At 35.8% G+C, this 27,638-nt stretch overlaps 2 protein-coding genes across 2 annotated transcripts in view; one reads left to right on the forward strand and one right to left on the reverse strand.

The window, feature by feature from the left end:
- The window catches only part of LOC107719497 (intersectin-2-like), a 32,205-nt gene extending 10,619 nt beyond the window's left edge, over positions 1-21,586 (forward strand). The window contains exons 7-37 of the mRNA XM_016526916.1: positions 508-589; positions 694-836; positions 1,577-1,640; positions 1,675-1,732; positions 1,853-2,002; positions 2,174-2,314; positions 2,497-2,584; positions 2,821-2,960; positions 4,265-4,401; positions 4,508-5,256; positions 5,357-5,481; positions 6,483-6,640; positions 7,046-7,142; positions 7,237-7,433; positions 7,790-7,833; positions 8,845-9,011; positions 9,092-9,137; positions 9,232-9,353; positions 10,509-10,605; positions 10,684-10,878; positions 12,989-13,110; positions 14,101-14,207; positions 14,288-14,471; positions 15,682-15,780; positions 15,916-16,083; positions 16,746-16,958; positions 17,060-17,181; positions 17,455-17,537; positions 18,197-18,280; positions 20,248-20,421; positions 20,565-21,586. Coding sequence (XP_016382402.1) covers positions 508-589; positions 694-836; positions 1,577-1,640; positions 1,675-1,732; positions 1,853-2,002; positions 2,174-2,314; positions 2,497-2,584; positions 2,821-2,960; positions 4,265-4,401; positions 4,508-5,256; positions 5,357-5,481; positions 6,483-6,640; positions 7,046-7,142; positions 7,237-7,433; positions 7,790-7,833; positions 8,845-9,011; positions 9,092-9,137; positions 9,232-9,353; positions 10,509-10,605; positions 10,684-10,878; positions 12,989-13,110; positions 14,101-14,207; positions 14,288-14,471; positions 15,682-15,780; positions 15,916-16,083; positions 16,746-16,958; positions 17,060-17,181; positions 17,455-17,537; positions 18,197-18,280; positions 20,248-20,421; positions 20,565-20,722 — 4,514 coding nt within the window. The 3' untranslated portion in view covers positions 20,723-21,586. The remainder of the gene's footprint in view (positions 1-507; positions 590-693; positions 837-1,576; positions 1,641-1,674; positions 1,733-1,852; positions 2,003-2,173; positions 2,315-2,496; positions 2,585-2,820; positions 2,961-4,264; positions 4,402-4,507; positions 5,257-5,356; positions 5,482-6,482; positions 6,641-7,045; positions 7,143-7,236; positions 7,434-7,789; positions 7,834-8,844; positions 9,012-9,091; positions 9,138-9,231; positions 9,354-10,508; positions 10,606-10,683; positions 10,879-12,988; positions 13,111-14,100; positions 14,208-14,287; positions 14,472-15,681; positions 15,781-15,915; positions 16,084-16,745; positions 16,959-17,059; positions 17,182-17,454; positions 17,538-18,196; positions 18,281-20,247; positions 20,422-20,564) is intronic.
- Positions 21,587-24,218: 2,632 nt separating this feature from the next.
- The window catches only part of LOC107719498 (phosphatidate phosphatase LPIN1-like), a gene marked incomplete at its 3' end in the record, with an annotated part of 31,033 nt that continues 27,613 nt past the window's right edge, over positions 24,219-27,638 (reverse strand). The window contains exons 18-26 of the mRNA XM_016526917.1: positions 27,426-27,553; positions 27,201-27,262; positions 25,847-25,985; positions 25,613-25,761; positions 25,432-25,518; positions 25,194-25,346; positions 24,988-25,102; positions 24,805-24,908; positions 24,219-24,318 (exon numbers count right to left, since the gene is read on the reverse strand). Of these exons, the coding sequence (XP_016382403.1) occupies positions 24,219-24,318; positions 24,805-24,908; positions 24,988-25,102; positions 25,194-25,346; positions 25,432-25,518; positions 25,613-25,761; positions 25,847-25,985; positions 27,201-27,262; positions 27,426-27,553 (1,037 nt within the window). The remainder of the gene's footprint in view (positions 24,319-24,804; positions 24,909-24,987; positions 25,103-25,193; positions 25,347-25,431; positions 25,519-25,612; positions 25,762-25,846; positions 25,986-27,200; positions 27,263-27,425; positions 27,554-27,638) is intronic.

The following is a 27,638-nucleotide window of genomic DNA, read 5'->3' on the forward strand; positions in this document are numbered from 1 at the left end:
ATATATATGTATATATATATGTATATATATATATATTACATACCATTGTACCATTGTTAATAATAACATTTATTATGTAACATTTATAACATTTATTTTAATTTTTTTTAAATAAGCTTCTTCCAAAAACATTTGAAAATCTTACTGACCCCATACTTTTGAATGATAGTGTTTTGTCATTGTGGATGTGTTGTAAAGCCAAGAGCCCCTGTGAATATATAATGTGCTAAAGGTGAAATGACACTGATCTCTTACTGCAGTCAGCATTTTCTCTGCTTCAGCCTTCATGTGTCAGGACTAGCTCAGCTTGTACCTATAAGACTGAGCTATATCTTGATTTAACAAGCAGCTCTTTATGCATAAACCGTCTCAAAATGACAACTTTGCGGTTTATGTTCTCGTGCATGATGTGTTCCTTCATTAATTGCTTGTACACTCTGTCTCTGAACGAGTGTCACTGCCTACATTTTTCTTTCAGGTGTGTTTGTTTGTGTTTTTTTTCTGTAGCTTTCCCGGTTTCAAGTTCCTTTTCCTCTTCTCCACTGGGCTTCTCTGCCACTCCATCTTTGCTGGACCTGGGCTCGAGCAGGTCAGGAACTTCCACGCATAGACCTTTATAGTATATAATTAATCCACTGACTGTGTACATAATTCTATCCACACACAAAGTGACTTGTGTACTTATGTCTACAGCTCAAACTCCTCCCCCTCCACATCATTGGCCAGCAACTCTCCTATGGGCGGCCCTTCTGATTGGGCCGTCCCACAGGCATCGCGACTCAAATACAGGCAGCAGTTTAACAGCCTGGACAAGCAAATGATTGGTTATCTAACAGGTATTTATTTACAAAGGATTTTAAAAAGAAAACGGTTGTTTGTCTTATTAATATGCAAATAATATCCAAACGGATAGTTCAGATAGCACTAATGTACTATAGGTACTATATGTTCTCTTAAGGATGCCTGGGGACAAAACTTTTAAAATGTGATTACTGTGATAATCTCATGATTATACGGTTAATGTGGTATGTAGAGACTTTAGCTGAAGGCTAGTAGTGCAGTAGGATGGCAATCCACACCCATGTGGCTCATCTGCAAAGCAGTTGACTGTATCACTTACATACCTCATGACAAAGACCCATGTACTAGAGAATTTCAGGAATGAGGACGTGGGTACAACATGATTTTGTAAGGTTTATTTCACAGGTTTATGGCATTAAGTTTAATCCCACTACCTACATCTCAGGGGCAAGCTGTTTTGTTACACGTAATTTGAGAATGACACTCATTTTTCTGTGTGAAAAGAGTTTCTAGATGTCGTAATGTGTTGATGGTTTAGGAGGATTCCAGCATTGTGACTTTAGGAATATCAACCAGCTCTAGTCAGACCAGTTATTTTAGTACAGCAACAGTATCAACAAGCTGGTTGTAAAAAACAGCAATAAAAAAAGACAGTTTCTAAAACAGCAAATAGGCATTTTTCTCCCTATAATCTAGTAAAAATCATTTTCTATGAAAATGGTAATTAGCATCAATATGAATTCTTTTATTGCTTTTTTTTTTTTCATTTCTGCAGGTCCTCAAGTGAGAACTGCAATGGCTACAACAATGCTTACTCAGACTCAGCTAGCTGCCATCTGGTAGGTGTTTGCCCTCCCCAGTACTTGCATGAAGCATGGAGCTGGAGAGACAAAGAGAGGAGGAGAGACTCAAAGAGCTGGAGAGGAAGGAGGTGAGAGGATGTTTCAGGTTCTTTTTTCCAAAATGTGTTTACATTTCACAAAAAGTTTATATAGATGCACAAAATTCAGGAAAACATTTTTACTACCCATTGCTATGATGCTCCTTACAGGCAGCCAAGAAGGAGCTGGAGCGCCAGCGGCAGCTTGAGTGGGAGAGGAGGAGAAAGCAGGAGCTCCTAAACCAGAAGAGTGAGGAGCAGGAGGAGATCATCAAGCTCCGAGCCAAGAAGAGGAGTCTGGAGATGGAGCTGGAGGCTGTGGTGAGGATTTAGGACATCATGCTATCAACCACTACATTTCATCTAGACTCATTATGTGTGAAACCAAGCACATTCAATTTAACAACACATTTCTATTACGTACAAAATTATTATAATTCCTATTTTTGAAATGGACAGCGTGCTTGATAAAATATTTCCCTCTCTTTTTAGGGCAACAAGCAGAAACAAATCTCTGACAAGCTTCGAGATGCTGAAGGCAAAAAGAGAATTCATAAAAATGAGCTTGAAATGATCAACCAGAAAAGAGACTCCTGCATCACAGAAATCAACTCTCTGCAGAAACAGTTGGAGGTCTGACTGCTGCATCCGTAACAGCACCCATGAATTTTGAATGTGTCTTTGTGTATTCAAGTTAACTCTATTTATTAATTTATACTAAAATGTCCATTTATTCTTAAAAAAATCTTAATTTTAGATGTAGATTGCTTCATAAGTGCATAGCAGTAATCATGACTTGTATGTGATTTTTGCAGGAATTTAAAAGAAAGTTGGGACAGTCGACCATAGAACAGCAAAAACTCAATGACAGACTCCGCAGCCCGAGTCTGAACAACCTCCCTAGTAAGACACGTGGCCAATTATGTCCCCCCCCCCTTCCTCAAGTATTGCTATTTTAAACTTTTTTTTTTTCTTTTTTTCTTTTGATACAAGCATCTGGAATTGTGACAAAAAAACTTAAGCATGAATGATGTGTTGAATTGTAAAATAATAATAATAATAAACTTTGTTCCCTGTAAATGTGAGAGCACCAACAATTTGTATGTTTGTTTGTTTGTTTTGTTTTTTTCCTGATGCAGCTGCAACAGTTAAAACTTTACAGAGGAATGTAGAAGACAAGGATCTTACCTGTCGAAAGCTTAAAGAACAGCTTAATGCTTTGGAGAAGGAAACTGCAGTTAAATTAGCAGATATAGATCAGTATAAGAAAGAAATCCAGGTAAGCCATTAATATCACTCAGCCATGACTAATAATTACATGCAAACCATTCAGAGCAGCACAAACTGAGCTGCATGTTTAGCTAGACTAGTTGCACTTTACAAGATGCTGACTGACAGAGGACATTTTAACTTGAGTGAAAATATTTTAGTCCCCAGCTATTTAGCATTTCTGTAACAAGTCTTTCTTAACCGATCAGTGCTAACAGCATATAGACTGCTTCTGATGACACTAATGCGAGTAACCCCTATGCTTTTGTTCCTGTGTCTGTATCACTAGCTGTAGAGCTTTTCTGTCTGTCTGTCTACTTGTCTGTCTCTCCCTGGCTTTCGCTGCAGTTTGAGGAAATGGATGACTGCATGCTTAAAGGCCTGCTCTCTTTACTGAGTTGCCTCGGCAATCTCTTCTTCCTTTTGAAGGTCTCTTTTTTTCCCTTTTCCTGCTCACTCTTACTGTAGCAGCTTCACCTTTAGATCATTACCAAAGGTTCTTTCCTGCACATATTATCAGGGATGGATTAAAGGCAGAATAAAATTCCATTCACAATGCATTTAACTTCCATAATGTGACTCATTTCTAAGTGAAACAATATTTCAGTGGGAGATAATTTAGGGTGGGATTGAATATAAACATGTTATGTGATACTGTATTAGTGATTTATAATATTTCCTGTCTATCCTATCTTGTTTACATTGGAGTTCATTTCAGAGGTGGGAAACATGAATTTTTAAATTATTATTCGAAAAGGTTCACACGTGAATTGTGCGCAATAGGATTAGCAATATTTATTTTAAAAAGTGTCAGATAGGAGCAGTGTTATTTTAGCATCATTGGTAGACTACTATATTGTTTTTATTAATATTTTAAATTAGTATTTCTTTTTAGTGTTAGTTTTAATTTAAATGTTTAAGTTTTATTCATTTTGTGTTTTTGGCATTTTTATTAGTTTGTGTTTAATTTTTTTATAGTTAACTAAGACAGCAATGTTTTAGAGTGCATTCTGGCTTACAAGTCAGCGTGAATCCTTTTATTGTTATGTCCTTCTGACTGAAAAAGGATATTCGATGACGAGAAACTAGTCTAAATGGATTTGGAATGTGGAAAATTATGCATTGCATACCAGAATGGAGTCAGATGTGTGCAAGTTTGCTAAAAGCATTACCTTATGGTCTAAATGACAGTTTTTCTTTTTTATTAAAAGTTAAGCTAAAAATCAGGTATCTGTGTTAAGAATGTAAATTGGGTTGTTTTGGGTCTCTTACAGTTGAGTTCAGTGTGTCATAATCTTTTGGTTTGTTAATTAGGATCTCCGAGAGAGCCAGAGGACGCAACAGTCTGCTTTGGAAAAACTACGCGCCATTAAGGAAGAAAAAATCAGAGAGCTAAAGAAACGCAAGCAGGAGGAACTGGAAAAGAAGAGGAGAGAAGAGGAAGAGCAGAAGTAAGTTTTAAAAAAAAAAAAATTTTTCCCCTATAGAACACTCACACTCACATGGAACTTCAAAAGAATTCAGGATTTGACAAGCAAAAATTATTTAATTATACAGACGCATCAAACTGGAGAAGGAGCAGCAATGGCAGGAGAAACTGCGGCGTGAAGAGGAGGAGAAACAGAAGATAATACAGGAGGAAAGAGAAGCCAAACTTCATGAGGAGGAGGAGAGGGAGAGACAAACTCGTTTACAGGCTGCTAGAGAACAAGCGGAACGAGAGCGCAAGGCCCGCGAGGAGGAGGAGAGGAGGCGCAGGGAGGAAGAGGAAGAAAGGAGAGAACAAGAAAAACGCAAACTTGAGGAGAAACGGAGGCAGGAGGAGGAGGAGGACCGCAGGCGGCGAGATGAAGAAAAGAGGAAACTGGAGGAGGCGAGGAGAAAACTGGAGGAAGAAAGGAGAAAACTGGAGGAGGAGCGAAAGAGGCAGGAGGAGTTAAGATTGGAGGAGGAGAGGAAGCGGAGAAAGAAAGAGGAGGAGAGACGAGAAGAGGAGAGAAGAAGGGAGCGTGAGGAGGAGGAGAGGAGGCGACTTCGTGCACAGGAGGCTGCCATGAGAGATGCAGAGGAGAGGAAGAGACTAGAAGAGGAGAGAAAAAGAAAAGAGGAGGACCGGAAAAAGCAGGAAGAGGAGGACAGGAGGCGTCGGGAGGAGGAGCAAAGGAAACAGGATGAGGAGAGGAAGAAGAAACAGCAGGAGGAAGAGGCTGCAGCCGTAAGACTGAGAGACGATGAACAGAACAAGAAGAACACTGTTAAATCAGACATTGTTGCTGCTCTTCTGCGCGGCCTGGAGGAGAGGAAAGGTAAGAAAAAGCGTACTGTAAGATTTAAAATCAACCAGCATGGCTAGTTAAGTTATCTCTGATATGATTGGAATGATTGAAAGTATCCTCGTGATTTCAGGCAGCAGACATCCTCTTGGCACGCAGCACAGGAGATCAGCGGCACTGACAACGTTTAAAGCCCTCTACCCCTTCACTGCCAGAAACGATGATGAGCTCTCCTTTGAAAGCGATGACCTGATTGAGGTCAGTTTGAGAGCAAATCTCACAAAACTTGCCAATCGTCTGCCCCAAAATCTAGAAGACAAAATATAAGATGCTAGATTTAGCCTTTTCTTTATTATATTTTGAAGAAAATGAAACCTTTATATATACAAAAAAGTTTTATTTTTTTAACTGATGCCACGTTCTATTTCTGACATACACCAAGTGCTTTTACTACTGATTTAAAGGACAAATTAATTTGCAGCGTCACAGTGTAGAACGCTTCTAGCTGTTGCAGTACAACGGTTGCGTTCGGTGTAGATGTGGTTTAATACTATTATTTAGCACATTAAATAGATCAAATGTGACAATAAAGAATTTTGCATTGTTATAAAAGATTGATAGTTCAAACAAATACTGTTGTTTAACTTTATATAAAAAAAAAATCCTGAAATGTATCATGGTTTTATAAATATACAAAAATACAAATATTCAACAACATTTTTCTTGACCTTTATATCGGCATTTTAGAATGATTTCTGAAGAATCATGTGACATGGAACACGTAGTAGTAGTGGCTGCTCTATGGCTAATGATAAAGAAAGAGGGACAATTACTTTAAATAGTAATACTATTTCTCAATATTACTGTTTTTACTGTATTTTTAATTTAGCTTGGTGACCAAGAGACTTTCACAAACATAAAAAAATGTTACCGGCCCCTAAACTTTAAGTATACACACACACACACACACACACATTCTGATGGTGTGTTGTGTTCTCATATTTATCTGTAATTTCAGAATTATTTTTCTTTGTATGTTTTTTTTTTTCTTTTTTCTTTTTTCTTTTTTGTGTGTGTGTGTGTAATGCAGTACAAAGTCTGTGTTGCGGTAATAACAATTGGCATTGAAAATAATTGCAATTTGGATTTTTTTTTTCAGTGTTAAAAGGGATTGTGGGAACATGTAGTGAAGCTGTGAAACTCTCGTCAGCGTAAGATTCAGATTTAGAGTTTACTCAGCTGGATCTGTGTTTGTTTAGGTGGATGAGAGCACAGAGCGAGAGCAGGGTTGGCTGTATGGCAGTCGGCAGGGGAAGATGGGCTGGTTCCCTGAGAGCTATGTGGAGAAGCAGGCCAAATCAGAGGCTCCGCTCGTGGCCAAACAAGCCCTAAAGCCACAGGTCTCCATCTCTGTCAGGTGTGATCTCCAATCTGACTACCTCATACTGTTCAAATGCTTCATTTACATCTCTTGCGCAATCATTTGTACAATCTTTCTCAATCTGCACTCACAGACAAGGTGCATGTGGGTACAGAGCCATTATAGAAAACATTCACAGCTACAAACTGCATGTCTTTCATGTGAAACAAGCAAAATGCATTTTGAGTACAAGACATGTTCACACCAAGTCTGAAAGTATAAACTATTACGAATTTTTTTTTTCGCATTGTCTAATTAAGTCTTAAAAAAATACAAATGGAAAAAATTATCTGTCAATGTTAAGACTTTGTGTGAATATAGTTCATAAAGATGCACGGTTTCATTTCGAATCTTGAGCATGATGGTAGAACATGTGGAATATTCTAAAACCTTCTTCACCAGCAAACTGAGCGACGGACCGAGTGGATCACGGTTGAACTCCGCTTTCACCCCCACCCCCACCCTTGCCACAGGCTCCGCCTCCTCCAACCATGGTCAGGTATGCAGGATTCCTTGAGAATAACCGCATAGTGTTTATGTAAGCTACAACTTCCTTGTGGTGAAATGCAATGACATTTGCTGCATGTTTTCAGGTGGTGGGGAATGTGCAAGCTCAAGCTCTGTGCTCATGGACCGCAAAGAAGGACAACCATCTCAACTTCTCCAAAGATGATGTGATCACAGTTCTGGAGCAGCAGGAGAACTGGTGGCTTGGAGAGCTTAATAGGATTCAGGGGTGGTTCCCCAAAAGCTATGTTACAGTGCTGAGCGCCAGTGATGCACAAGCAGAGTAAATACAAACACTGTGCTCAAGTGGTTTAATATGAATAATAACAATGCTGAAGTGTTTGTGACCAAAATAGACCGAGTGTGTAGCTGTGAGTGTTACATGTACTTTGTCTGTGGAAAAAGTTCATGTGAAATGGTATTTTCAAACTAAATCAAGTGATTCTTTGCATACTAAAACTCACTGGTGTCCTGAGGTGCAGAGGTTCCTGCAAAGAGACTAATTCTGATGTTGTGTTGCTTTACTTTCTCTGTTTGCAGTTGTCATTATTCATTTGGCATTTAACAGTTTTCTCCTGAAACACTATTCAATCACCTTGTTTGGTGCTTCTTTAATGTTTAATTTCCCTCCCCCCATAGTTCCACTGATGGATCTGATTCCGCAGATGGATCTAGCTATGAAGGTAAGAGAAAATACATTCGGTTTTTCCACTGGGAAACTTTGCAGTTATGAGAGTCTGAAGCAGTTTGCGATTAAGAACAGCTTGCCTTAGTATCTAAGAGAAGATATCTTTGGTGCAATACTGCATATGGTACTGCAACATAAAAATTATTTGCTATTATATAATAAGAAACAAAATGTAGTTTTGTGGATCCCAAAAATTGACATTATGGAGATCGCTCAATTATTAAATTTCTTATGTTATTATTTAATGTAAAGTTTTGGAGCTGGTAAGATTTTTTTAAAATTTATTATTTAGTTATGTTTAATATTTTTTGAAAGAAGTTTCTTTCTCTCCACTGTATTTATTTTATTAAAAATACAGTAAAAACAGTAATATCTCAAAATATTACTACAATTTAAAACAACTTTTTTTATTTTAATGTTTTAAAATGTAATTTACTCCTGCGATGATGAAGCTGAATTTTCAGCAGCCATTACTCCAGTCTTCAGAAATCATTCTAATATGCCAGTTTGCTGTTCAAGAAACATTTATTGTTATTATAAATGCTAAAATCAGTTGTGCTGCTTAATATTTTTTTGAGGGAGTCCTTTGATTGAGGTAAATCTTTTTTCTTTGATGAATGGAATATTCAAAAGAACAGAATTTATTTTAATAAGAAATCTGTTGTAACTTTATAAATGTTTTTACTTTTTGTCATTTTTGATCAATTAAATGCATCTTTGCTGAGGGAAAGAATTTATTTATTTTAATTTTAAATCTTACTGACCCCAAACCTTTGAACGGTAGTGTAATTAGTTATTTAATAATTGATTCTTTAGTGTGATTTAAACATTCTTTGAGGGCAACCCAGACATTTATTTCCTGTGTGTGTACAGTATATTCATTTCCTTTGTATTTCGTGTCTGTTATGCTTGTGAACACACACCACAGATTAATCTCTTGACATCAGTATTGTCCTTGTGATCCGTGTTACCCTGAACCGTGTTTGTATGTTGATCCTGTCATCAGAATACGTGGCTCTGTACACTTACGAGAGCCCTGAGCCCGGAGACCTGACCTTCACCGAGGGAGACACCATCCTGGTATCAGAGAGAGAAGGGGAGTGGTGGAGAGGCAGCATTGGAGACAGATCAGGAGTCTTCCCCTCCAATTACGTCAAGCCAAAGGAGGCTGATGTAATTTTATTTTTGTATTTAAAGACATTTATACATGTTGTTGGTTTGTGATAATAATACATGTTTTTTCTCCTTGTTAGGCATCAAGTCTCTCTGGTAAACTTGGAACACCTGCAAAGAAACCAGGTAAGTACATAACAACATAAAGTTATATGTCAAAATGAAATCACAGTAATGAATCATAATTATTTTAACCTATAATGTGTTATTTTGTTTGTAGAAGTGGCCCAGGTGACCACTGCGCACACAGCTGCAGGTGCAGAGCAGTTGAATCTAGCCCCAGGACAGCTCATCCTCATCCTCACCAAGAACCCTTCCGGCTGGTGGCTCGGGGAACTGCAGGTGAGTGAGCAGTTCATGCTGCTTAAGGGGTTAGTTCGCCCAAAAATGAAAATTCTGTCATTAATTACTCACCCTCATGTCGTTTCAAACCCGTAAGACCTTCGTTCATCTTCAGAACACAAATTAAGATATTTTTGATGGAATCTGAGAGCTGTCTGACCCTGCATAGTAGGGTTGTGACGGTGAGGAAATTTTCCCACCGGTTAATCGACGTGTGACAACACCGGTATCACCGCGGGGGCTTTTCCTCGCTTTCCTTCGCTTTTGGGTGTGCCCATTTTACTTTAACTTTCAAATAGCGGCAATTCGGAGTAAAGCAATTGTTCGTTTTTAGTTTGTTTTAATTTTCCCTCTTTTCATCGCTTTCCTTCACTTTTAAATAGCTTAAAAGCGCCATGCGCATTTTACTTTCACTTTTGAATTAACGGCAGTTCGGCGTCAATTGCTTGAATGCAACAACAAAATACAACATGCTGTTCTGTGTCAGCTGCGTCACATGGATACGCTGTTTTCATTCAGATCAAATCACAACAACATATGAAACTGATTCGGCGTGACGCAGCTGACACAGAACAGCATAAGTTGTTTACGTCCAGCTGATATTCTCCAAAATGGCGCTACAGGGTGATGCGGAGAAGACGAATTGTTGAATAAAAAATAAATGGATTATTTTACAGATCTCCTTGCTATGTTTCTGGACTTGGGAACATTTCAGTTGTATTGCTGTCTATGCAGGGTCAGACAGCTCTCAGATTCCATCAAAAATATTTTAATTTGTGTTCCGAAGATGAACGAAGGTCTTACGGGTTTGAAACGACATGAGGGTGAGTAATTAATGACAGAATTTTCATTTTTGAGTGAACTATCCCTTTAAATACATTAAATGAGCCATTACCTCCAATTATGTTAATCAAGGAACTAATAAAACACAGTTTTAAATGATTTTACTTGATGCTTTTTCCATGTGTTCCATCTTATGGCCCATATTATTTATAATGGATATATTGGTTATGATATATTGGTGTGTTTCAGTTATTAGCTGATTTTTAATTTACTGTCAATAGTTATATATCTGGAATTGCACACACAATAATTGATGATAAAAAACAAAACAAAATTCAAAATAGCTGCAAAAGTTTTTGTTTGTGTCTTCAGGCCAGGGGGAAGAAGCGTCAGAAGGGCTGGTTCCCTGCTTCACACGTCAAGCTTCTAGGCTCAAACAGCGGCAAATCTACACCTGCATCTGCGGCTGGTAAGAAACAGAACAGCTTTCCAAGGTTGTTTTTTTTGGTGAATCTCTCCTCATTCTCACTGTCTGTCCTCACTCTAGTCGGCCAAGTCATTGCCATATACGACTACACCGCCGCGAATGAGGACGAGCTGAGCTTCTCGAAGAGTCAAGTTATCAACGTGTTGGACAAAAGCGATCCTGACTGGTGGAAAGGAGAGCTCAATGGAGTCACGGGCTTGATTCCTACCAACTATGTGAAAATGACCACCTCTGATTCTGACCCCAGTCAGCATTGTAAGTAGAGACCCATAAACAGACCAGTCTATTTTGGTTATGTGTTTTTAATCATTTTGCAGGTTTTTGGTTGTGTTTGCAACAATAAAATTTACTCTTTTTTTTTTTTTTTGAAAATTAAATTGGTTTCAGATTATTTAAAGAAAAAATTGTTGCTGTCTATGCTCCTTAAATGTGGGTGTTTATTATAAGAAATGATTTGTATTTATGACGGAGTGTATTACAATTTCATTACATTATTATAATGACATTTTTATCCTGCTTTAAATATAATCGATATTTAGTGTTATTTTATGGTGCCTTTATGGTTCATTTTATTTTTGCAGTTATAATGGAAAGGGTGTTTCCAGTCTTTTATACTTGTACATGTAGTATCTAATCGAATGTTAGACCTTTCCTCTTCTCAAACTCCATATTTGGCCACGTTTATTTCTCACGCAATCTTTTCCGCTTCGACTTTGTTCTTCATTTGTGTCCTTCTCTGTAGGGACGTAACACCTTTCCTTTCCTTCATCCATAAGAGACCCACTATCCCCCTCTCACAGTGGAGGCGGTCCTGTTGAAACCACCATTTACTCACCCAATCACCCTCCTGTATCTTTCCTCACCAGTCTTATTTCTTTTAAACTAAAACAAGGCTTTTTATTCAGTTGACTGGTAATCTGGACCGATCTTAACTGATTTGTAGGGGGTTAGTAAATCTGGTTTTCCTTTTTTGAATTTTCTTAAATTTTAGTTTGCTTAAAGTTTCTTAAAGGTGGCAGCTTCTTTTATACGGTCATTTTGGGACGGTGAGATTTCACAGTAAAGCTGTTGCTCCTCAGTTTGGATGTTACATTTTAAGGCATGTTACAAAGTGTGAAACTGCCTCAGTATGTCATCGCAATCACATGAATGATACACTTTACATATATACGCTGGTTATAATGCAACTTTAATCTTAGTATTATTAGTCTCTGGTTATTGAAGGCACTTTGACATTTTAAAGAACAAACAGCTGTCACTTTTTGGAGACACTTTCACCTTGAATCTGTAGATGGTTTTCACTCTTTTGCTTTCATTTGATTTATATTCAGTAGTTTTAGTTTGAATTCAATGTAAGAACAAAAATGAAAGACAACTTGTTACTGTCTGTGGTGTATTTGCAAATATAGTTCTGCTGATGCTATTTTAAGCACAATGCTTTCGCCTTAGGTGGTATTGTTACATATTTACTGCGCTATATGCCATGTTTGTGCATGACTCGCTTCTGTATAAACAGATTTGTTAATAATATATGGGAAACTATGCAAATAGTTGTGAAGTTGTGGACCAATGTTTGCCTTAATGTCATTTTATTGGATGTTGTTAATAATACCTAAGATATCTCAAATACTTGGATCTTGTACTTATTTGATTTGAAGAAATCTAGACATTAAAGTCTTTTGGAAAAAAAACAAACGTCGTTCCTTTTTAATTTTTGTAACAAGAGTTCAGTGCCAAAAAACACTTTCAGATATGCATTTTTAAAAAGTGAAAAAAAGCCCATAAATATTCAAATTTTTTATCATCTACAGTAAAATGTAGCCATGTAATGATCTAATTGTTTGATCATTATTCATATTTAATTAGATAGTGGTGTCTCATATATTTCACCACCTTCATGAATTTCTAGTGAATTACTGATAGTATTCCTCTAGCTAATCTTCACTGCTATCTAGTTATAGTTATCCTACTGTTGTATTATGGGTGAAAACAGAATAATCCTGCATGCTTGCAGTGTTCATTACAGTAAATGAGCCGATTTACAAAGCACAGCTCGTAAAAATGAGCGATCATTCAGGGGGTAAACTGCTATTTTTACGGCTCTGGGATGTGGACGATGAAGGCACCACTAAAGGCACCCCGGATGGTCAAACGGACAGACCATCAACAGGTAAGGATTGACGCTGGAGCGGTTTGAAGTGTCATCAACACGCTGCGACTGACATTATCTTCCTTTTAAGTGTGCTTGAGTGTGTTTGCAGTAAGGTTGTTGAAGGATCTTCTGCAGCTGTCAGTTTGTGTGTGTTTTGTTGTGTTTATGGGCTTCGAGTGTCTAGGTGAGTTCACCTGTACCGTTTTCTTGTAGGGTGTGCTGACCAGAGCACTCTGGATTCAATGAGCCCGCAGGAGAAGAAACGGCAAGGATACATCCACGAGCTCATTGAGACAGAGGAGAAATACAATGAAGACCTACAGCTAGTCCTTGAGGTACACAGTCACAGATCAACTAATTAACATTTATTTATTTAGCAGACCGTTTTAGCCAAATCAACTTAGTAATATGAATAAAACAAGCAATTTACAGAAGAGGTGCCAACCGTTTTAGTGGTACCACAATACCAGGATGAGTAATCCAAAATGAAGCAATGAAGATGAAAAAAAAGAAGTTTTTTTTAACTTTATTATATGTTGCATTATTTATTTAGTATGTTATTAAATGAAAGTTTGTATTTTCAGTTTATATATTTTAATGATTTTATTTAATTACATAAATATGAATAATATTAAGCTTTTTTGCCATATTCAGTATGAATTTTTGAAAGTACAAATATCCCAAGTAGTGTAATAATAGTCTAATAATTAATAATAGTGTAATAAAATAGTATAATAATTATATAGAATTAGTAAAATACTTGTATTACTTTGCAAAACAGTACATTTGGATTGTCATAGTGCTTTTTTAAATTAATTTGTATTATATTTGATTTAAATATGTGTTTGTGTGTGTGTGTGTGTGTGTATATATATATATATATATATACACACACATATACACTCTAAAAAATGCTGGGTTCTTTTTTTAACCCAAATGCTGGGTTCAGCCTGTTGGGTCATTTTATTTGGTTGTTTGTTTTATTTTTACCCAGGTGCTATATTATAAGAATAAAATAAAAGAATAAGAATAAAAATGCTATTATATTTAAAAATTATTATATTATATTATATAAATTAAATTGTTCTGGTGTTCACTATATTAAATGTACTTATTTTTCAAGATTGTTAATAATGGAATGAATTCTGCCACCAATTCTTATTGACACTATAAACATCCTCCACGATGCCATTAGTGAAGCGACGGCTTTATCTGAAATAGAAATCTTTTGTAACATTTATTAATGTAATAATTAAATATTTTATAATACATAATTTTTTTTTTTATGAAGATAAAATTATATTTTTCCTGTTGTCTTTCTTAAGGTCTTCTACAAGCCCATGTCTGAATCAGGTCGTCTCACTGAGGCTGAAATGAACATGATATTTGTCAACTGGAGGGAGCTTATCCAGTGCAACTCCAAGATGCTCAAGTATGTGAGGTTAACTTAACTAAATATTTTTTATCTTTTACCAATGTGAAGTGTATCATGCATGATGTGTGCATTGTCAGGGCACTGAAAGCAAGGAAAAAGACCGGGGGAGAGAACATGCCTGTTCACATGATCGGAGACATCCTGGCCTCTGAGCTGTCACACATGCAGGCCTACATCCGCTTCTGCAGCTGCCAGCTGAACGGTGCCACGCTGCTGCAACAGAGAACCGATCAGGAGCCAGACTTCAAAACTTTCCTCAAGGTAGCCTCACATACATCACTTAAACAGTTAAAAATACTTATGTTAAAATAGACGTTAAGCTTTATTTAATTTTACCAAACCAAAATTATGCAAAGCTATATGTGACCCTGGACCACAAAACCAGTTATAAGGGTCAATTTTTGGAAAATGAGATTTATACATCATTTGAAAGCTGAATAAATAAGCTTTCCATTGATGTATGGTTTGTTAGGATAGGACTATATTTGGCCGAGAGACAATTATATGAAAATCTGGAATCTGAGGGTGCAAAAACATCAAAATATTGGGAAAATCGCCTTTAAAGTTGTCCAAATGAAGTTCTTAGCAATGCATATTTCTAATCAAAAATTACATTTTGATATATTTACTGTAGGAAATTTACAAAATATCTTCATGGAACATGGTCCGTGTACGTTTTGATAATTTCATCTCCTATTTGGAATGCAATAACGAGAAATGGAAAAACGGCTAGTTTATTCGTTTTTCCGTTTAGTTTAACAAAAGGAAAATGAGATTTTGGCTCGATTTCTCATTTTTCGTTTGGGGTTTTAACTTTTTTTTTTTTATTTCTTTTTTCTTTTAAGATTTGTCACATTCACTTCAATTGCGTTATTGTAACCCCAATTTTTTTCAAGAAATGTTTTGAAGTAAGGACGGATAAAATCTCCCTACATAACGTATTCTTGAAAAATCCAGACGAGACGAGACTGGTAAATTCATTTCTCGTTATTGCGTTCCAAATAGGAGATGAAATGATCAAAACGTACACGGACCGAACATGATCTTTACTTAATATCCTAATGATTTTTGGTATAAAAGAAAAATCAATAATTTTGACCCATGCAATGTATTGTTGGCTCTTGCTACAATTATACCCAAGCGACTTAAGACTTTTTTTTCATTATTTATTTGATATCTTATTAAATGAAAGGCTATATTTTTGGTTTATTTATTTTAATGATTTTATTTATTTATTGAATGAAATATAAGTAATATTAGTTTTTTTTGCAGTTCATGGTCTTTCAGTATGGCATATACATTTTTGAAAGTGCATATATCCCAAGTATTATAATAATGTATAGTGATGATTAATAGCATAATAAAATAATATTATAATTGTGCATAATTTATATCATCATCAATGTGAGTTTTTGGTTTAAATATTTTCTTGGCAGTAATGTTAATTGTAATATTTTTTTTTTTTCTTCAGAAAATTGCTACAGACTACCGTTGTAAAGGAATGCCTTTGTCTAGCTTTTTACTCAAACCTATGCAAAGGATCACTCGCTATCCTCTCCATATTAAAAATGTGAGTACAGTGAAAATAACTTATTTTAGATCTGTTTCATTATTCTATATCTGTTATTTTAGATGTTGATCATTAATGCAAATGATTAGTGCATTGTTAATGTTAACCAATACTTGTGTGTATTTGTGTGTCCAGATCCTGGAAAGTACTCCAGACAGTCACATGGACTGTAATCAGCTGCGAGAGGCTTTGGAGAAGGCAGAGCTGCTGTGCTCTCAGGTGAACGAAGGTGTCAGGGAGAAGGAGACCTCTGACAGGCTGGAGTGGATCCAGTCCCATGTGCAGTGTGAAGGCATCACAGAGGTACAAAAAAAGCACAGTATTTTAGTCATGTGACATTTGGATCAGTCATAAGCTATCGTCTAGATGTACACTACCATTCAATAGTTCTCTCTAGTCTGTAAGATTTTTGAAGAAGTCTCTTATGCTCATCAATGCTGCATTTATTTGATCAAAAATTAAGTAAAAACAGTTATACTGTGAAATATTATTACAATTTAAAATAATAGTTTTCCGTTTAATACATTTTAAAATGTAATTTATTCCTGTGATGGCGAAGCTGAATTTTTAGCATCATTACTCCAGTCTTCAGTGTCACATGATCCTTCAGAAATCATTCTAATATGCTGATTTGCTACTCAAGAAAAATGTTGTATTATTAACAATGTTGAAAACAATGGGGCTGCTTAATATTTGTGTGGAAACAGTGATACATATTTGTTCATGATTCTTTGAATAGAAAATTCGAAAGAACAGCAATTATTTGAAAATCTTTTATCTCTTTGATCAATTTAATGCATCCTTTCTCAATAAAAGTGTTAATTTATTTTTTAAAAATCTTACTGACTAAATTTTTGAATGGTACCATAAAATTTGAGGGCTGATTGGTTGAAAGACTTTGGCTTAAACTTTCATGTACCGCTGTGTATTAGATTTCTTATTCTTCTATTGTGCCACTTGTCTAGAATCTGACCTTCAACTCTCTGACCAACTGCTTGGGTCCTCGTATATTGCTGCACAGCGGGAAGGTGTTTAAGACCAAGAGCAACAAGGAGTTATACATCTTTCTGTTCAACGACTTTATGCTGTTCACTCAAGCTGTCAAGCAGTTCAGTTCCTCAGGAACGGACAAGCTCTTTAGCCCCAAGTCCAACACCCAGTACAAGATGTATAAGACGGTAGGGTTCCACTCCTCTTTACAGATTAGCGTTCCTTTATGGTTAAACCTATGAACAAAAGAAAAAAAGCTCTGGGGTATTGTGTATGTTTGTGTTCCTAGCCTGTGTTCCTCAATGAAGTTCTGGTGAAGCTTCCGTCAGATCCGTCCAGCGATGAGGCCGTCTTCCACATTTCCCACATAGATCGTGTGTACACACTGAAGACTGAGAACATTAACGAGAGGTCTGTTTCAGCGACTGCTCGCTTTATCAGTCTTATCAGCAAGCCACTATTTACTGGACACTATGGGAGGCTTTATGAACCCTTAAAGGAATGTTGTTATAGCCACACTGTATGGGTAGAGAAAAAACAACCGCTTTTCATGCTGCTGAAATGCCACTGCAAGTGGAATTGACAGAATTTTAATGCAAATGAATGTTTAGGGAAAACACTTACTTTTTGCTTCAAGCAACATTTTATGACACAAAATGTTTTATCTCCTTGGAATCCTGCTAGGACTGCATGGGTTCAGAAGATCAAAGCGGCATCAGAAGCATTCATTGAGACAGAGAAGAAGAAACGGGAAAAGGCTTATCAATGTAAGTTTTATTTATTATTTGGAACACTGAATAGGAGTACTCGCCTAATACACAACAATCCATAGGTTTGGGGTCAGTAATATTTTTGTGACATGAATAATTTTATTCAGTAAGGTGCAGTAAATTGATCAAAAGTTACAGTAAATTAATGTATAATGTTACAAAGGATGTCTATTTAAAAATGCTTTTGTTTTGGAGTTTCTATTCATCAAGGAATTCTGAAAAGATGAATCACAGTATTTTATTAAGCAGCACATTGATAATAATAAGAAATGTTTCTCGAGTACTAAATCAGAATATTAGAATGATTTCTGAAGGATCATGTGACGCCAAAGACTGGAATAATGGCTGTTGAAAATTCAGCTTTGCCACCACATGAATAAATTACATTTTAAAATGTATTAAAATAGAAAGCAGTTATTTTAAATTATAATATTTCACAATATTACTGTTACTGCATTTTTGATCAAATAAATGCAGCCTTGATTAGAATAAGAGACTTCTTTCGAAAACATTAAAAGAAGTTTAGTTAGAAGTCATAAATTCTTACTGACCCCAAACTTTTGATTGCCAGTGTATATCATAGTCTGTAAATAAATATAAATAATTATTACAACAGGTTGGCTAAGTTCATGTTTTTATACTTTTTTTTTTTACAGCTCGATCAATGAAGGCAAGTGGAATTGGTCGCCTGCTTGTCACCATCTTGGAGGCAACAGAGCTAAAATCTTCCAAACCAAACGGTGAGTGGTTTTATTAAATGAGACCCTGGACCACAAAACCAGTCATATGGGTCAATTTTTCGTTGATAAATAAGCTTTCCGTTGATGTATGGTTTGTTAGGATAGGACAATATTTGGCTGAGATACAACTATTTGAAAATCTTGAATCTGAGGGGGCAAAAAAAAAATCTAAATTCTGAGAAAATTAGCTTAAAAGTTGTCCAAATGAAGTCCTTAGCAACACATTACTAATCAAAAATTAAGTTTTTATATATTTACGGTAGGAAATTGACAAAATATCTTCATGGAACATGATCTTTACTTAATATCCTAATGATTTTTGGCATAAAAGAAAAATCGATAATTTTGACCCATACAATGTATTGTTGGCTAAATATTAGAATGATTTCTGAAGGATCATGTGACACCAAAGACTGGAATAATGGCTGCTGAATATTCAGCTTTGCCACCACATGAATAAATTACATTTTAAAATGTATTAAAATAGAAAGCAGTTATTTTAAATTATAATATTTCACAATATTACTGTTACTGCATTTTTGATCAAATAAATGCAGCCTTGATTAGAATAAGAGACTTCTTTCGAAAACATTAAAAGAAGTTTAGTTAGAAGTCATAAATTCTTACTGACCCCAAACTTTTGATTGCCAGTGTATATCATAGTCTGTAAATAAATATAAATAATTATTACAACAGGTTGGCTAAGTTCATGTTTTTATACTTTTTTTTTTTACAGCTCGGTCAATGAAGGCAAGGGGAATTGGTCGCCTGCTTGTCACCATCTTGGAGGCAACAGAGCTAAAATCTTCCAAACCAAACGGTGAGTGGTTTTATTAAATGAGACCCTGGACCACAAAACCAGTCATATGGGTCAATTTTTCGTTGATAAATAAGCTTTCCGTTGATGTATGGTTTGTTAGGATAGGACAATATTTGGCTGAGATACAACTATTTGAAAATCTTGAATCTGAGGGGGCAAAAAAAAAATCTAAATTCTGAGAAAATTAGCTTAAAAGTTGTCCAAATGAAGTCCTTAGCAACACATTACTAATCAAAAATTAAGTTTTTATATATTTACGGTAGGAAATTGACAAAATATCTTCATGGAACATGATCTTTACTTAATATCCTAATGATTTTTGGCATAAAAGAAAAATCGATAATTTTGACCCATACAATGTATTGTTGGCTATTGCTACAAATATTCCCCACGCTATTTATGAATGGTTTTGTGGTCCAGGGTCACAAATAATAATAATAATATTATAAAAAATAAAATAAAAAAATCTTCCCAAAACATTAGTTAATATGTGTGCTTTTTTAGATACAACTATTTGAAAATCTTGAATCTGAGGGGGCAAAAAAAAAATCTAAATTCTGAGAAAATTAGCTTTAAAGTTGTCCAAATGAAGTCCTTAGCAACACATTACTAATCAAAAATTAAGTTTTTATATATTTACGGTAGGAAATTGACAAAATATCTTCATTGAACATGATCTTTACTTAATATCCTAATGATTTTTGGCATAAAAGAAAAATCGATAATTTTGACCCATACAATGTATTGTTGTCTATTGCTACAAATATACCTTTTAAATTATAATAATAATTCACAATATTACTGTTTTACTGCATTTTTGATCAAATAAATGCAGCCTTGATTAGAATAAGAGACTTCTTTCGAAAACATTACAAATTCTTACTGACCTCAAACGTTTGATTGGCACTGTATGTCATGGTCTTTAAATAAATGTAAATGATTATAACAATACTTTTTTACAGCTCGATCAATGAAAGCAAGTGGAATTGGTCGCCTGCTTGTTACCATCTTGGAGGCAACAGAGCTAAAATCCTCCAAACCAAATGGTGAGTGGTTTTATTAAACAAATAATAATGGTGAATATAAATAAATAAATAAAAAACTATCTTCCAAGAACATTAGTTAATACTTGTGCAATGTTTTTTAGGAAAGAGTAATCCATACTGTGAAGTGACCATGGGTTCTCAGTGCTACACTTCCCGAACCATCAATGACACTGTCAACCCCAAGTGGAGCTTCAATTGTCAGTTTCACATTAAAGACCTGTATCAAGATGTCCTCTGTATTACGATTTTTGAGCGGGAGCAATTTTCACCAGATGGTGAGTGTGAAAAATAGCAAGTATAATACTGTTTCTACATAATTTAATTTTAAACTGAACTACCGTATCTTAGTATTTTAGCATGTATAATTACACATTCCCTAAAAACGGGTATTGTTCTATTTGTCTTTCTCCCTCCATAGACTTCTTAGGTCGCACTGAGGTTCCTGTAGCCACTATTAAGAAAGAGCTTGAAAATAAAGGTCCGTCCACTAGGAGGCTGCTGCTTCATGAAGTTCCCACTGGAGAGGTTTGGGTTCGGCTTGACCTGCAGCTGTTTGACCACAAAGCCCCCAAATGATGAGGAGAGAGGATGTCTCTTAAAGACTGCACTTCAAGCACAGCTTCTCAACACTAGCATCTCAAGATTGCCTTAAAATGTTCTCAACTACTATGGAACGTACTAATGAATGTGTGACCATAAGGAAGAAGAGTTAACGTTCACAACTTTGCCAAGTTTTGATTTTTGACCAAGTGACATGGGAACGAAAAGGGAGAATTTGGGATTTTTTTTTGTTTTGTTAGTTTTATTGCCTAAATAATTTACCACTGGATGTAGAGATGTCTCAGGACCTATATTTTGCTTCAAATATACTGTCTTTATTGCTGTACAGAAAGCTATATTTGTTATAATCGTAACTTGCCTAGACCTGAAGTTGATGAGAACTTTTTTGAACTTTCTCATCAGCAACACTAAACCAGGTGGTGTTTTTTTCATTCATTATCCATCTGCCTTACCTGCCAGTTCTTCCATTTAACTTCACCATTATAGAATTAATTTGCACCAGCCAGTTGATCCTCTATAAAATCGTATAACAGCTTGTTAGCCTGTGTTACATGGAAGGAACTTTTTTTGCAGAGCTTACTAGTTTTTATGTAGGAAGGAAGGTACAAATGAGGTGATTAACCAGAGATGATTGGTTAAAGGTCTAAACACTGCTGATTTCGCGTGCTTGACTTGAGTTTTATTTATGTTAATTTATGCGTCTTGGACTATCTTCACATTTTACGCTGCCCACTATATCTGGATTGCTGTAAAGCATTCAGAAAAGGTGTTAATATTGTATATTTTTGCTGAGTTGGAGTAGTATGAACGTTTACTCAAGGGACTGAGTCACTGAGTTTGTCTCTTAGGTTTTATTTGTTTTAGTTTTAAATATAAATGTAATAAAGTTTGTTGAATATTCTGAAAATGTTTTTGTTCTTAAAATATTTTTTCCTTACACCCGTTTTTCTTTATCTTTTTCTCTCGCCAGTTTTCGTTTCCTTTTTGCGAAGTATTAGTTTTGAAAAACAAATATTGTATTGTCAGAAAGACCTCGAAGCACAAATATGCAACAAAATCAGCTTCAGATGCAAATAAAATTAAAATACTGTAAAGTTAGACCTCTAAGCACAAATAATATGCAACAAAATCAGCTTCAGATGCAAATAAAATTAAAATACTGTAAAGTATACTGGGTGATTGTCTTCACTACAAATGAAATGTTTTATTAATTGTAAGAGGACAAGTTTATTTTTATTTTTTTGTCTGTAATATACGGTCATACATACGCCAATAGTCATGAATATTAATTAGGGCTCTGTTAATATTCACGAGTCAGGCGGTTGTTAAGGGCGACAGCGTTCAGCAACTTTGTTGTTGTGAATGCACACCATATCTAATAAACGTTTCGAGCACTTTCTGAGGTAATGTGTTACGTATAAATATGAACCCATTTCCAAAGTTATTAGAAGGCTGTCTCATTGACACAAAACATGTAGAGTCCGCAGCGATATTTGTGGCGAAAACTGGCGACGTAACGGCAGCGTCCAACTTTACAGTAAGTTTACTGCAACTCTGTGCATTCCAACAGACAAACATGTATCATTTAAGGTTTTATCGATAATATTTGTTTACAACAGACATGTCCATTTAGGTGAATCAGTTTAATCTCTTCAAACAGGTCTGTCCAGAACAAACACAGATGTTTCTAGACGCCTTCAAGCACGTGAATGTAACGAGGCAGAGAGGACTCGACTTCAGGAGCAAACACTACACCTGTGTGCGTGCTGACAAACACTCCATATACACAAAATATGTAGGTAACACACTAAATATACTCTAATCTTTAATCAGACCTGCTCAAAAATATGCATTTCCAACAAGTAAACCCAGTCAATGTAACGTTAAGCCACTTAATAAGTTGTGCAGCCTATAACGCGTCCCTTTTCATAGTTTTCCGTTTCTTTTGCCCCTTTTTTTTTGTCACATATGACAAGTTTTTTCAGTTACAAAACTGCTTCATCTTTTTTTTTTTTTAAGGAATACAATATTATATCAAATTACTAATGCCAACAGTTCGACCCTTCAGTTAGACCTTTTTTCCTCTCTAGACAGCAACAACATTCAACATATTTGAGAAAAAAATAAAAGTAAAAAAAAATAAAATAATAATATTAATAATAACTTTAATTCAAAAATGAAAAGAGTGTCTGTATAAACTGGATATTTTTAACAACGAGATCCAAACAAAAAAAAGTGCATCACCTCATTGACTCATAATAAAAGTTGCAAATGTAAACACATCATTCACTGATTTTTCATTACTGTTTTTGTTTAGGAAGGACATGGCCTGATATTGGTAAGAACTGCACTGTATGTGATTGTTGCCACATATTCACAGAGCATGTATCCGAGTATCTGTGTGGAAGCAGTTGAGAAACTAGGTGAGCTAAAATCTTACACAAAAGTTTTTCAAAATAAACTTTTCTGCTCAACTATTTGATAATAATGTTTGTATTTTAGCCGAGTATCTGCGTGAAAAGGGAAACTGAAGCTCGTCATATAAGACCTGAAGAGGTGAAGAATCTATTCAGTGTGATTTTTAACACTATTGACGAGAAGCTATGAACTGTACTCAGTCTGCTTAGTTACAGTAACACCAAGGTAGGTTGTTTCCGTATGGCACAGATAAACAAGAAACATAAAAAGCATGTTTTTTGGATTCATGTAATGGGATTTTAATTTACACATTGAGATCTGGCATCTTAAAATATACACACAACTGTAGTTTTACATCTCAACACTAAACATAACGACACACAAACTCAACTGCCACAACTTCGGCAACAAGATCTTTCACAGAAAGAATATAAAACTCCATAGAGACTGCAAACAGAACAAAAACTTTTACAACTGAATGTTATTGGTGTTACCATTCATATAAACAGAGAACATGTTACACAGTCTTATATTATTCAGCTTTTTTGTTTAGAATAAGAACTCTTAATGAACTGAAGATGTTAAATATTGTAAGATAGGTAGAAAGAGCATAAACAATCTATGTTTGACCTGATCATTCACAGTGTTGAAGTTTGTAGCAGTCACCTGTCATAATAAGCTTGTATCACCAACTGAACCAATTAGAGATCAGTACAATTTGCATTTTCATGTTGCACACATCTATATCATATACTCTGTTTTTTCATTGCAGAACAATAACACGGTATACGTTAAACTACACAGTTCTTTAAAATCAATCCCTAAAGCCCATTCATCATTCATGCATCACATCAGTGCTTATTTAATGTGCTCCTTGATAACCATGGAAAACCACAGACTTAAGAATAAACAAGAGCATGTCCATTTACAGTACGTATCACACAAAAACCTTATTCATTTGCTAGAGACATATTTCAGTATACAGTGCTTTCATAATACACAGTCCATTTCATCCTTTAATAAGATAGAAACAATAGACACAACTGGGTAAAGGTCTTGGTGTTGGTAGAATATAAAGATTGTTTAAAAAATAAGTGAACTGGCTGAAGGTGTCTGAACAGGGGAAGTCGGCGGTGTTCCCTCTTATCAGAAGAGGGAAGACATGATCCACGACCTCACATAGACGTCCATAACTAAAACACACAAGAATATACAGATGAATTTACTGTCAGACTGACTAATTTTAAACTATTAGACACTACTAAATTATCTACTGTTAGATTCTGATGAGAATCATTGATAATAATGGAAATGACAAAAACGTGAAATGTCCAGATGCATTTAAATGAGACTTTAGAAGGAAATATGGGCTTAATTATTATAAATAATAATTATAAATAATTTTAAAACAGGCTCCGTTTTAATGCTAAATATGTTTATTTTTAAATTTGTATAATTATTAGTAATTTTTGATGACGGAATTGACAAAAACAATCAAAAGTATAAAAATGTCTGAATGCATTTAAATGACAAATGGGAAAATGAGATAATTATCATAAAAATATTGTCACAAACAAACAAACAAAACGGGGTTAGTTTTATTGCAAAATATCTTTTTCTTTCTTTTACAATGAGACAGACATGTTTTCATTAGATCCAGAACTGTTGCAATCACTTACGATGATATGTTGGTCTTTGCATGTTCTTGGATGAGCTCTCCCTTAGGATTCACAGTGAATATTCTGTTCAAAGGCACTCCAACCTCTTTATATGAATAAACATCCTGGAGAGAAGAACATTCCTTAGAAATTTGCATATATCAGATGAAGGTCATGTTAGCAGTTCTTGCTACTAGTACTTACTGTTGCTCTGTTTCCAAAAGCAGCATAGAAGGGTTCTGTGTTTGGATAGAACAGGTTTTTAATGTCGGTCAGACATTCAATTTTAAACTTTTCTGGCTTCTTCTCAATGACCTCCCTGAAATGAAAAGAAAAGACATCAGTTACATGTAATATGGCATTCTCTCAATTTTTTAAAGCCTATACATGTTTTGCGTGTGTGTTACAACCTGTGAAATGCAGAGAACAGACTACTGGGACTAAGCAGCACAGGTCCCATGGGTAGCATGGTGCCTCTTTCATTAACCCAGTGCAGGTAACCCCGGGTCATATCAGCCATGCCAATCGCCCGAGCTGAACAGTACATAAACTTGTAGCCATTCCTGTTAGACAAAGATAATTAGATATATTAGACATTTTAAAATGGGCCAAAAATCTTTTTGCTCACATGTGTGGTGTGGGACTCACTGGCTGACTTTGTGGTAGAGTCGGGCAATGCCCTGATGGGTCCAGTCTTTACCCAGAGTGGGTAAAATGTGTCCCAGGGTGTCAGACCTGAAGGAGATTTTGCAATTTAGACTGTACCTTCATTTTTTTCATCTGACAAACCCATTACATTGCCACAGAAAGTTGCCTTGAGTAGTCTCACCTTGTGATGGTGCCATCGATATCTGAAATCACTATCTTGTCATCCCAGTTCCACAGATAAAGGGTGCCCTCACAGCGGCAGGTGCCCTGATACTGGGTGGTGACGCTGAAGACCACATCATTGGGGCCATCTTTTAAGTGCAGACTGGCCTGTGAGGAACATGCTTGTAGCGTGGGTTTCCATAACCTATTCTGTGACTGAATTTACAGGCTTTATGGAAAATGAGATGCTTACTAGCTGTTCTGAGGACAAACGAAGTGTCTTCCTGTAGCAGTGGCCTCCAGTGCAGTGGAGAACTTCAGGCTGATTGCTCACAGGATTCTGTTTAGCACCTTCACTGTCATCTTCACTGGATGATGATTCATCCTTTAATCTATGAAAAATACCACCAGTCAAAATGTATACTCTATAAAAAATCTACATTCTCAGTCTTCTAAAATATGTTTTGTTTGATAAGTCACACAATTGTCTCTGCATCTGAGCTCATTCTAAAATTGAGTTCATATTCTAAAACCTGATTTTGTAGTTACTGTCTATAGAAGTCTTAAAGGTACAGTACCAAAAACTGTATTTCTGTTTAAGGGCCAGATTTACTAAACGGCAAATTAGCGTGTGCCGATGGGAGGGGAAAATTCTGCAGGTGATTTACTGACAATGCGCACATTAAAGAATACAGGTACAGCCTGTTTATTTCCATAATGACCAGCGCAGTCTACCAAGAGCAGCGCAAATTACCGCCTGCTTTACGACATGCTTTTTTTGGGGCGTTAAATAATGGCGCAAATACCAGTAATTTGACGAGCGCAAACGTTAGTAAAACTCGGTTCGTGACTCATTTGAATACTCTCCCATAAATTTTGCGCCTGAAAGAGAAACTCCTACAAATGCATATTCAATAAGGTTAGGCACAAAAATAACTGTGTCCATGCCTTTTCAGCACTAATTCTTCACTGCATGCTTTTAGTAAACCCTGACAGTACTATTTTAATGCCAAAAGACAGTTTGGGCTGGCACAAGCTGTTAGTAACTGGCCCTAGGTCTGTTTAATTCTAAAGACCTGAGAGATGGTGTAACATGTTAGTGTAAACCTTAATAACAACTTTTGGATGCGAGAGACCTTGTCTAAAGACTGATATGAATGTCCAGTGCAAATATTTGGTGCGATCAACATTATAATTTGAATGAATGGCTATTAATGTGTCTGTACAGACTGATTTGCATGCTGTCAATGCAACAGTTTTTTATGGAGAGGCAAAAAAAAAATCTCTTTTCCACTGCACTGCGTATAAAACTGACAAACCGATAAGATTTGCGCTTATGGTCACATGTCCAGAGCTGCTGCTGTTACACATACTTACGACTTGGTGGTACTTACGAACAGAACTACTATTTTTACGAAACTATTTTGCTACGCCTTTGCTAGGCATAGAGGAATGTGGAAGCGACTCTTCTGTCTCTACTCTTGTATTTGGTGTTTTTTTTATACAACTGTACTTCAGCTGAAATATGCTAAGAAAATGCAGAATATGACCCTTTAATCTATTAGCCAGAACATGTTGTGTTTTTCTAAATATGAAACATTAGGTACCTGCTCACAGATGCTGTTCTTATAGAATCCTCTCCACCTTCAATCTGGTCAGATGCTGATTCCTGTTGCAGTAGGAATGACAGTAACTCATTTGCATGTTTTTTTTTTTGCATATATAATATTTGCAAACCTGCCAAGTCAAAAAGTCTTGTGATAAATCTGGTATCATTTCACACCCTTAATTCAATTCACAATTATTTCCTATATGCAATAATGCAAACGTACTGATTTGGAGCTGTTGTTTCTGCCCCTCCATGAAAACCACCAGCGTCCTCCTTTCTTGGGCATCTTCTCCTTCATGATGTTCTCCACTGTGGCCTGGAGCAAACGCACAGAGCCCCTGATACTCAAAACTCAAAAACTAAATGACAGGATGACTGTGACTGAACAAACATGCAGCTAATAAATCAACACAAATTCACAAAGACGTACAGGACT

Source organism: Sinocyclocheilus rhinocerous, unplaced genomic scaffold (assembly GCF_001515625.1).
Source record: "Sinocyclocheilus rhinocerous isolate Xijiao unplaced genomic scaffold, SAMN03320098_v1.1 scaffold1234, whole genome shotgun sequence".
Taxonomy (NCBI): Eukaryota; Metazoa; Chordata; class Actinopteri; order Cypriniformes; family Cyprinidae; genus Sinocyclocheilus; species Sinocyclocheilus rhinocerous.